Source organism: Stegostoma tigrinum, chromosome 12, assembly GCF_030684315.1.
Source record: "Stegostoma tigrinum isolate sSteTig4 chromosome 12, sSteTig4.hap1, whole genome shotgun sequence".
NCBI lineage: Eukaryota > Metazoa > Chordata > Chondrichthyes > Orectolobiformes > Stegostomatidae > Stegostoma > Stegostoma tigrinum.
The window spans coordinates 21,369,880-21,381,830 of NC_081365.1; the positions used below are offsets into that span (position 1 = coordinate 21,369,880).

Genomic DNA, 11,951 nt, shown 5'->3' on the forward strand with positions numbered 1-11,951 from the left:
AAGGGGAAATGGTCTTTGTGAAATTGAAGGGATCGTCGAGGGCTTATTAAAAAGGATAGATAAAGGGGTACCTGTAGATATAGTGTATTTGGATTTCTGAAAGGCATTTAATAAGGTGCTACATAAATGGTTATTGCACAAAATAACAGCTCTGGTATGGATGTGATATATTAGCATCGATAAAGAATTGGCTAACCAAAAGAAACCCTTGCATCAGATCACTTGCGATGTACATTGCATCATGTGACAACAACCTCTCAAACTCCCCTGGAGGCCCCACTAAGAGAGAGAGATCCATGCTGCTGGTGGTTGCACAATAGTCATGCAGTCATTACTTCCCAGGAGAATGAACTCCCTCTGCTGCACTCCTGCATCCTACTTGAAGAGCTTGTGGAAAATGGAAAGTGTGATTTGGTACTGACTGGGAGAAAAAGTTTGAAGTCTTTATTGTGCAGGTGCCCATATTTCATTTCGTGGTGACAGAACTCCATGTTCCAAATTACTGAGGTAGCCCATGGGAATCAAGCCTCACTGCTTCTGAATTGTCATAAAGTTAAACATGCAACATTCCTCAATATCCCTGACTTTCTGACCTAAATTGATAGAAAGCATTGGACAGGTATCTGCAATGGACAATATTCACCATTTGTTACAAATAATTAGACTTTATCTGCAGGTAAACAGTTATAAGTCATTGGCATGTGATGCAATTAATAAAAGTGCGAATATCTTCATAAGCTCCCTCTCATATTCACACAGGCAAACATAAAGCGTAAATATTTTGTGGACAGAGGGGAAAGAATTTTGTAGTCACTGTTCTTGGGTCCTGTTGCTGAGATGATCTTTATGATTCTTCTGGTCAGCACATTGCTTCATTTGTCTTTCTCTTGTTTCTTCCACTGGTTCGTGAGAAATGCACGGTGTCAGGTTACTTTATAAAAAGTCTCTAATTATCTGTTAAATTCACATGCATATGACAATTGTTGCAAGAAAGAGGAGTTGGTTTTCTTCAGGAAGTGGGTTCTCTGAAAGCTTGTGATCTCAAATAAACATGTTGGACCATAACCTGGTGTCATGTGATTTCTGACCTTGTCCACCCCAGTCCAACACCGGCACCTCCCCATCATGGCTACTATTGACCCCACCAACTGTTGGCTCAGAATGGAGAGGATCTCCAAGAAGATCACACATATCAACCACGACATCAAGTTTCTGCAGAGATGCAAGAAAGCAGAGAAAATCCTGAAAGGACTACAGAGGATGAATCCACTCAAGTCAACCTACAACAGGAACGAAACTGAGAGACCTTGCCTTCGCACCTCTTGCATATTCCTCTGTCATCTCATCCATCAACTCTATCGCAGACGCTGCAGCATAGAGTCGGTGTCCTCAGCTGGCTCTCAGGATACCGCAGACCAGCTATAAAGACACTATAAGCCAAGCAGATGAGGCAACGCAAGTACACTGCTTAAATGCACATCCAGAACAAGAAACTGGAGAAACTTCCCACCACCACCAGCAGCAGTAACCAAGCCTCCCCTGGTACCACGGTTTAGACAGGTACCACAACAGGGAAATCCACCATTAACTTGACTGACTACATCCTTCAACTGGACAAAATCGAAGTTCTGAGCCAATGGCTCAATTTCTGCCCCACTACCAAAATGGACACCATTGGTCTTGTGGTGGACACAAAGGAATTCATCAAACAAATGAAGCTCCCGGAATTCTTCTACAAACTTCAAGATGTCAGTGGCAAGCCCAACAAGACAACTAACGAATCAGAACAGTCAATAGAGAAATCCGTGATGCAGCGACCAAAGAATAAAGAGTTGGATTGAACCTCTCCAGAAGACTGCTGCCCTAGGTTCGTCATGTATGCTGAAACCGTCAGGAGATGCGTTAACACCAGATTCATCAGCCGCCCTCTCAAGATTGTGCAAAATAGAGCAGTTCACCCGACAAAGAGGCTATGATCCAAAAGCTTGTGATTTCAAATAAACCTTTTGGACTACAACCTGGTGTCTGCTTTCTGACCTGGTTTTCTTTGGGCTTGCAGTGAGTTTTGACTGCAGAGAACAGGACGACTGCTCCTGAGCTATGGAAGAATTGAATTCCACTCTCACTCTGAAATTTGTTCCCAGTTAACTGAGAACCAATCAAGCAGTTGTTGGCAGGCAAAATTACCTCTGACATTGATTCACTAATTCATATACCAATCAACCTTTCGTTGCCAACAAAATCTTCATCTGTGCACCCCCTCAGCTTCAAATTGTCAACAACTCTAACTTCAATTACTGCTTGTTCAAACAGTTCTTTACGTGATGCTTGGCATAGGTGACAGGTTAGCCACTTGCAGAATTGCAGTCACATTTTCAAACACTGAATTATAAAACTGTTTCTTATTTCCATTCCCAGTTTTTAAGAACACAAAATAAAAAGACATGGTCCTTGCATTAATGATTCACGGGTTATGTGCTATGTTGCTGTGTGATTTCTAATTTTGTAACCATGTCTCTAGGTAATCCCAACCTCTCCCTAGTCATGTGTTCTAATACCCTGTCAAACTCCATGGCTGCCTCTTCCCTCCTGTCCTCATGAGAGCATCAAACCTCTTCTAGGCTTGAATGTGAGACACCACATTCCTGCTGTTCAATATGCCTGTCACATCAGTCACATCTGTTTGTGGTTAGAGACTGGCTTTTTTTCTCGGGATTGCTGGGGGTAATACTTGTGCTCCCAGGCAAGAAACTTTGATGGAAGATGCGGCGAGACACAGTGCAGCCTTCCCAAGTTGTGCTTCGTTATTGTGCTTGCCTAAGTCTCAGAAACCAATGCAGAATGTATGAATCTGACCCCTTCCTATGTTCTTTTAAATAGAATTGCCCCTAATGTGTGTGCGCGTGCGCACGCACACACACACACACACACACACACACACACACACACACACACACACACACACACACACTCTCTCGTGCTCTCTCTCTCTCGCTCTCCACACACACACACACGTGCACACACTCGCTTTCCACACTCTCTCCCTCCACCCTGCTTCTGACATTACAAATGCACAAATTACAAGTAAGTGTAGGCCATTAGGCTCATTTATCCTGCATTACTGTTTGATAAGATTGCTGCTGTCCTTACTGTAACCTTAACTCTACTTTCCTCTTTGTACATCCTATTCACTTTGATTCTTCACTAATAGTGGAATCAATCTAACTCCGCCTTAAAGATTTTGATTAATGGGTCAGTCACCTAAAAACCTGAATGGAGCTAATGTAAAAGACAATAGAGGAAGAAAAGAGATCATGTAAATAAATATGAAGACTTTACAACAGTTAAGATCATTTGTTTTCTTCTTCAGCTTCCATTGCTGTGTGTCGATAAGTTCTTTGTTTTCTGCCATTCAATCAAATGTCAATTTGCTTTAGAAAAAAAGGTGTGCATTTGCCACACTTAGAAATGTAGAAGCAGGAGAAGGCCATTCCACTGTTCAATAAGATTAAGGCTGATCTGTGGCCTAATTTCATACACCGACCTTTGGCCCACATCCCTTAACAAACATTTATCTCTCTCTGATTTAAAGTTTACAACCAATCCAGGATCCACTGCGGTTTACGGAAGAGAGTTGCAAATATCTACCACACTAATGTGTAGAAGTGCTTTCTAAAATGTCGCCTAAATTATCTGGCTCTAATTCTCAGACGATGCTGTCATATAGGTAATTTAACAAAGAATTCATGTATATCCAATCAAAGATAGTAGGAACTGCAGATGCTGGAGAATCTGAAATAATAAGATGTAGAGCTGGATGAACACAACAGGCCAAGCAGCATCATAGGAGCAGGAAGGCTAACATTTCGGGCCTAGACCCTTCATCAGAAAAAAAAACTGAAGAAGGGTCTAGGCCGAAACATCAGCCTTCCTGCTCCTATGATGCTGCTTGGCCTGTATTCATACAGCTCTACAAACTTGTTATCTTAAATGCTTTCTGGTTGCTATCTGTGTACCTGTCCCATTTTACACTGCAGAAGAGCTGGACTTCCTTAGGAATCAACCTTTATTCTCCCCTCTCCTCTTTGGTTTGAGAGAAAAATAAACTTTAATTTACACATTGTTCCATGAGTGCTAATTCTCTATGCATTTTCTGAAATTTATGAAATTTGTCATTCTGCACTTTAGTTTTTATTTTGTTAGCATGAACTTAGAATGACATGATATGTTCAGGAAATTATGAAAACTCAGCTGGTTACTGCTGATATAGCAAAGACCCACAACACATTGAACTGCAAGGTTGCTCCTGCTCCTGTAGCAAACTGCATAAGCAACATTCATTTGGTTTAACATTGTTGTCAAGTTGATTGCAGCGTTAGTTTTGAACTTGGTACCAAGAAAGCGAACTGAGAAACAGGATAGTACAACATCTTTGAGTCACTGGCCTGCCTTTGTTGGGGAATCAGACCTTTGCTGTATTTATGGCAAAACAGTTTTATACTATCCGTGTTGTGGGTCAAATTTGGATCACAACACGTGACTTTTGTCATCATCATCTTTCCATTGGGAGCTGGGCCGACTGTGTAATTGACTCTGACACTGCGCTTTAGATCAGGTATGTCTGCTAGTAATTATTGGGTTTCTGAAATAGATTTTTTTGTCACTCAAGGCATTTTGCAGTTTGCTGTAGATTGGTTTGGAATATCTTGGTTTTGGGCCTAATATCTATTTTAACATACAGGCCAGCTTCACGTTGAGACCAGCAGAGAGAATTGCTTTATTGTGATGCTCACTGTAGTGAGGTTTGACAATTTGCTGCAACAGAAAAATAAACAACCCATCTGAATTGAGCATTTTATTATCGTACATAGAAATCGCCTGTATAGTGTTTGCTGCCTCTTGAACTGAGAAACAGTATATCTCAGTGCTCGCTATTTTTATACTATTAACCAGTCAAAATGATATCAAATTCCAGATAACCTCTGGGTAAAGTTTTGTCACCATAACAATTGCCTTTCTGAACTCCTCCATTGCAAGAATAACGTGTCTGTGTCTTCCACATCATAATTACCTACAGTGTCCCAGTTCAACAACACTGATTCAGTACTGTCCAAGATAACAAGGTGTAGATTTGGATGAACACAAAGCCAAGTAGCATCAGAGGAGCAGGAAGGCTGACGTTTCAGGCCTAGACCCTTCTTCAGAAGAAGCATCTAGGCCCGAAACATCAGCTTTCCTGCTCCTCTGATGCTGCTTGGCCTGCTGTGTTCATCCAGCTCTACACCTTGTTATCTCAGATTCTCCAGTGTCTGCAGTTCCTACTGTCTCAGTACTGTCCATATTGCTGCTACTCACGGGTTAGGAGATTGGCATTTTTCAGATTAATTTCTTGTTTTTTTCCTGAAATTCCCAGTGGATCATATTCCTAATGGATGGCCTATCTTTGAGGTGGCATTGTTTTTTGTGGGTCATTCAGCATATTTGCAACAGTTTGCAAAGTGCATTTCTGGAGTGGGCTTTGCATCTAAAGCTTGTAGGATGCCAACCTTATTTTTAAGAAAATGATAATTGCTGTTCCTGATCTGGGGAAAGCTTTGCTCGTCAAGATTTGAAACACTTATTGGCATACTGGTGACTGAAACACTTTTGAATATGGCGGAGAGAGGTGACTGGGTTGGGTCCTTAACTTGAGATATGTGAGTTATGACAATGAATAGCATCAGTTTATTACATAGGGATTTTTTTTTAGGTCTACCTATTTGCTTCATTTACCCTAACCTTGAGAAACAGATAATGTGACAGGCCACTTGGACCTTTGATCCTGCTCTTTCATTCAATAAAACCATGTCTGTTTTGATTTAATCTCAACTTTACATTCCTGCATGTTCCTGATAATTTTCCATCCTCTTGGTAATCAAGAAACTATTCGGCTCTGCCTTGAAAATATTTAAAGATTCTACATTCATTAACTTTTGAGAAAGTGATTCCGAAGAGACTCAACCCTTTAAACCCTTCTGCAAATCTTGTAGATTAGTCGCAGCATTTTTTTATTTTTAAAAATATATTGGAATTCACTGAATTGCTAATAAAATGTGTGGAAGGGTTTCAAAATATTACTTCAATCCATCTTCCCCTAAGAAGGGTCAAGTTACAGTTTGCTTTCTTGCTCACAAAAGCACATCAACCTTGGTCAATTTCATAGGGAAAGAGCTGCTACAAGTTTGGTATTGTTTGCATTCTCAGTAGTTTTTGGAATGTAGTTGACGAGATAGGGAAGGACAAAAGATCAGTCAGACCGTGTTTTTCACCTTGCCCTCTCTTCCCCAGCCGAATCTATCGCATTGTAGCACAAACTGTACTAGCATGCTATGCACTCTCATTCACCCGCTGCCAAGAACTTCTGATCATGCTGCAGCTTCCTCCTTCCCAGTTCATGTAAGCACTCTTTGCCCCACCTCTCAAGTTCGCTCAAGTACTCATCCCTCCATGCCCACACCTCTACTTTATGCTGGCACCCACCTCCTGATCCTCACTCCTCTTGTTTACACTGGTACTAATCTCCCAATTCTCAGTCTCCTGGTTTACACTGGCACCAAATCTTATTCATCTGTTCTAGGCTGGAAAACATCTCCACATAGCTACCCATCTAGATTTCACTAGTACCCATCTCTAGCCTAAGCCCTCCTGCCCTGCAATCATTTCACATTTGGAATCTCTCGCTCTCTCCCTCCCCCTCTCGCTCTCTCCTCACACCCTGGGTGTATTGCGCATTCAGCTCTACCCTTCCACTTTGCATTGCCATCCTATGGAGAAAATTCACATGGGATGAGATTGTTTGACCCATCGTTTTTGTGCCTGGCCCTGTCCCCTTCCCTTTAATTGTGCCTACCTAGTGCTGCTGCTGTACAAGTCATTAGAACTTTGTTGCATGATTTCAGAAGGGAGCATCTGAAATTGTGAAACTACCTTGCGCTCGAGCCATTGTCTCTAATGATTCCACTTAACAATAGTGCCCCATTTCTCCCATCTGCCCAGTTAGTGAAGGCTATCACTCTCTACGGCTTTGCGAGTTACTGAACTCTGCATGTGTGTGTGGGCTGAAGTTCTGTTTTTGGATTGGTGAAGGGATGTGTAATTTTATTTTGAAGACAGAACACAGTTCTGTTTAGAACATTTACTACGTGTAGTTTGCAGGTATAGCTGAGTGGAAGAGTACTGGATGTACGTTAGTCAGCAAAGGCTTTGTCAGACTCCTTTTTAAAGCCTTTAATTTATGCCCCAACACTGCTAATCAGTATGGAAAAGTCCATTTAGTATTGTTATCAAGGCCAGTGAAATTACTGATTAGGCAAATGAGTTTAACACAGGAAATGCATTTCATGGAACATATTGTAACAGGTGACAGTGATTATCCCTCAGTAAATATTAAGCAGTAAATGTATAATTTCTGGTTCAGCCTCCATCTACATTATCCTTTAGTTCTTCATGTTTGTAAACCATATTTTGAATGACTATATTGGAAAATTACTTTATGCAACATGCCTGTTTCCTTGTAACTAATTATTTTAACTGAAAACAACTGTACACCCATATAATTACAAGTACATACTTACAATGTACATGATCTCTCCGTTTCCACTCCCCTCCCCCACCACAAACTGTAATAGCAATGTAACCAGTAGAGGAGCCTTATTTGCCAATATGTGATCTTGTCATGATGTTCACTGAGTGTATTGGCAGGAGTCATTCTGCTTGGGTAAACTGATTGCCTTTTTAGATCTTTTGTGTTTTTTAACAAGTGCCAAAGTTCATTTAACAACTTGGCGTGAATTAAAATGTGCCTTGACCAGCCATAGACAGAAGATTTATGACCTTTGAAAGATGATCAAAGTTTGAAAACTCAGGCTGCTTCACACAAACAGGAAGACAATCTCATTTCTTCGCAGAATTGTTATGGTGCAGAAGAAGGCTATATGGCCTGTAATGCCCTAGTCACTCAGTTATCAATTGCCAATCTCCTGCCTTTTCACTATATTTCTGTGCACCATTACTATCCAAAAAGAAGTCCAAAGCCTCTTTGAATGCCTCAATTGAACCAGCCTCCATCACATTTCTTGGCAGTGCCATCCATGCCCTAAGTACTTGGTGTGTGGAAAATGTTTCTTTTTCTCATATCTATCTCTTATTCTCGTTTCTTTTGCATCTGGAAAAATCTTTGCCCTCACTACTCTGTCCAGTCAACTCATGGTTTCGAGAGCCTCAATGAGATCTCCTCTCATCTGCCAACTCTGCAGAGAGAACAGTCCCAGCTTCTCCAGGCTATCCTCATAACTGAAGGTTCTCATTCCAGGAGCCATTCCTGTAAATCACTTCTGCACTCTCTCTGCAATGTATTTACATCTTTCCTATAATGCGGTGCCCACAATACTCCAACTGAGGTCCAACAAGTGTCTTGTCCAAGTTTTCAGTGGAATCTGTTTAATTTGTCAATGACTGATTTGCTGTGTACTTTTACAGAACATTCAGTCGCCTCCGAAACTGAGAAATGTGCCAGGAATTGATGCAGAGTCGTCCTAATACCCGAGCCCAGCTTCCTACAGACCTTGTCTATGACTTGGGCCAGTTTTTCTGGAAACAAAACGCACAGTGGGACATCCTTGGAGATGCATGCTTGCCAACATGTTTTTAAAAGTGTCTGGCTGGATACTGACTTGTAGCTGCATCCTTGAGAGCTGGAATACATAGACAGGAAAAGGCCTATAGCACTATGACTCACGACCCCCTCCATAACAGTAAGATTCATAAAAAAAGAATGCTGGAAGCATCTAGTTGTCCCTTTTAAGAACCCCCCTCTAGGCACCGCATAAAGCTGAGTTATGTCCATGGATCAAAACCTATAGACATATTGAACTTTTAATTCCAGCGTATCTCAGAATGTGTAATACCCACCCATTTACTTCCTCCCTCCTAACAGACATACCTTCCAGGTGAAGCAGCAATCTCGTCTACTATACTTACTGCTCACTCTATGGTCTCCTCTATGTTGGGGAGGCAAAATGCAGACGTCCTATCTGCAGAAATGGCACCGAGTTTCTTGTTGCCTGCCATTTCAACACCCCCACCGTGTTTCCCACATCAACATTTCAGTCTTGGGCCTGCTGCAGTTTTCCAGCAAGCCTCAGCATAAGTTTAAAGAACAACATCTCATTTTTAACATGGGGACCTGACTGAGCATACAGTTCAATAACTTTAGAGGCTGATTCTAACCTTCTGTTTTTTTTAATCCACCCCACACCCAATCCTATTGATGTGTTGTTTTTAGCACAGTCACCCATTCTCACGTACCCTGAGACCGATTAGCACATTATATGGACTGCTTTCGGTACAGCTCACCCATTTTTTCACTTTTAGCTCTGATTAGCACTTATTCAACTTTTCTTTGATACTTTCTTGCTATTCATAATCTCCTTGTGCATATGCTCCTTTCGTACGTCTCCGTTCTGTGGTCCATCTCTCCCCATCTGCTCATTTTTCTCCCCACCTTCCGCCTTCTGCTTCAGCATAAATACCACCTTTCCCTAACTATTAATTTCTGATGAAGTGCCACTGGACCCAAAACATTAACTCTGCTTTCTGCCTACAGCTGCTGCCAAACAAGCTGAGTTTTGCCAACAATTTCTGTCTTTGTTACAGGCCATTTGACTGTTTACTCATTTAGTCCTCTTTGATTGTTTCTGTCTTACATTTTTCTATTTTAGTTTAATCTGCTTCTATTTAAAGCATTATTATAGTTCTGCTTCCACAATATCTCTTTCTTTCCTGGTCACTGCATGTAATTGCCCCATGTATATTCTCTTTAAATCTTTAGCCTCTCTTTATGATCTTCACTTCTTTCCCAAAGCCAGGCATCCATAGTTTTCAATAAAAACCAAAAGAGCTGTGGAAGCTGTAAATTAGGAGCAAAAACAGAAGTTTCAGGAAAAGCTCAGCAGGACCTGAAACGTTATTTCTGATTTTTTTCTTCACAGATGCTGCCAGACCTGCTGAGCTTTTCCAGCATCTTCTGTTTTTGACTCCTAGTTTTCTACTCTGATCTGACCTAGTCAATTGTACATGTAGGTTTAGTGTTTGCATTTCACATGTGGAAAAAGGTATCCCTGCTCCTTTTGAGGTTTTGTAATGTTGTATGCATTTCTTCTCAGTCTGGACTGGGGCATGGCAATAATTGAGGCATTCCTACTCTTTCTCTATCAGTGCCTCCACTCCCTCCAAATCCATACACATGTACACATCCCTCTCCCTCCTGGGAACAATGCCATGGCCTACCTGTCAGTCTCTCTATGCAGTGACAGCTCCTCTGAATGCCAGTAGAATGCTTGGAGTGGACAGTGGACATTTGTCTGGCTCATGATACCACTGCTGATGTTCTACCACTGGTAAAATGTTGTCCTGACAAGGACATGAGATCCTTCCCTGACACATTCCATCACCATTATGGCAACATCATAGTGGAATTATCACCAGACTGGCAATGTCCTGGGGTCCCAGGTTCGAATCCTGCCACGGCAGATGGTGAAATTCAAATTCAATAAGCCATTTTGCCGATCCTCCTGGAGCTTGTCTTGTTTGCGGCATGCTGTCTTTAAAAAAAGGGCTCAAAATTAAATGATTTTGGATTAAGGGAGAAATATGCAGGAAAGACTTTATGCTTGTGGTATTCGTAACTCTGGTGTTTAATTGTATTTCAGTTATCACAACGTATTAAAAGTTGAAAAAACATTACAAATGTGAGTTTATTTATATTTTGTTTATTTCAGATATTTCCTGGTAGACTTTGATGCCCCTACAACCATTATCCCAGCCATGTTGGACCATTTAGGACGTGACATCGATGTAATCAGACCTACAATCCTGAAACACCACACTCCAGTAACTGATGAAACCTGCCCAGGACTGGTCCAACCCAACTACGAAGAGAAATTGCATTCTAAGAGAAAATGATCTCACGTCAATTAATTATTTAATGGAACGTAAAGCCAAAACAATTTGTTGAAAGCTGATAGATGGCTACTTTAATAAAGATGAGAAGATTTAAATTACTGTTTTTTTTTTCAGCTGGAGTGTTTTAAATTTTAAAATGTGTTTCTCCTATTCGGAACTGTTTGCTTTTATTTGTGTCAGCCTATATTTCTTTGGGGTCAGCCTTACTCAAGATAGATATGTAAATAAATGCTATCTGAGTTGGTGTGTAGGAGTGCCTTAAGAAGGCAAGGCAGTATCTCAGCTGAACCTGATTCTTTAGCCACTTGATGTCCAACCCATTTAATATGTGGAGAATAGTCAAAATGTGTCTGCGTATTAACCGTGCTACATGATGTCTGGTTCTTCCAGGACACTATAACAATAATCTGTCCAATAATGTGGAAAAATGGCCTGTATTTACAAAAAGTACAGCATATCCACTCACACCAGTATCTTTTTTAAACAGCATGATAATGCAAGCAGTTACTATTAATATCATTAAGCAGCATTCACTCCATGGTACTCTTGCTCAGTTGACGTCTTTTTCACTGAACTCTCATTCTTGAACTAGAAAAATAAGTAAAACAATTATGATAAAGGTTATGGGATAGGATTGGGTCAATGAGTAATTTTTCAGTAGCTTGAGTCATACTTGATGCTGTAAAGGAATTGCGTCCGTTGTTGCAGATCACGCTCCCTCAGCATGATGCAGAGGGACAAAGTACTAAGTCTGACCATCACTTGATGGTGTGAAGCTCGTCGAGGAAACACCTTAAAATCATGCATGAGGCTGTTTGCTGACAACATGAATGTTCAGCTCGATCTGATAATGAAACAGCCTGTGCTAGTTCACGAAGAGGTTTGGATAATATCCAGGCTTGAGCTAACAAATAGCTGGTTCTACTGGTCCTATATTTTTGTTAAACAGT

The 11,951-nt window shown here is 41.0% G+C and overlaps 1 protein-coding gene across 5 annotated transcripts in view; it reads left to right on the plus strand.

Annotated features, from left to right (window-relative positions):
* The window catches only part of mrps6 (mitochondrial ribosomal protein S6), a 108,222-nt gene extending 97,126 nt beyond the window's left edge, over window positions 1–11,096 (plus strand). For all 5 annotated transcript variants that reach the window (XM_059650202.1, XM_059650201.1, XM_059650200.1 and 2 more), the window contains one exon: window positions 10,818–11,096. In XM_059650202.1, coding sequence (XP_059506185.1) covers window positions 10,818–11,001 — 184 coding nt within the window. In that variant the 3' untranslated portion in view covers window positions 11,002–11,096. The remainder of the gene's footprint in view (window positions 1–10,817) is intronic.
* The last annotated feature ends 855 nt before the right edge of the window (window positions 11,097–11,951 follow it).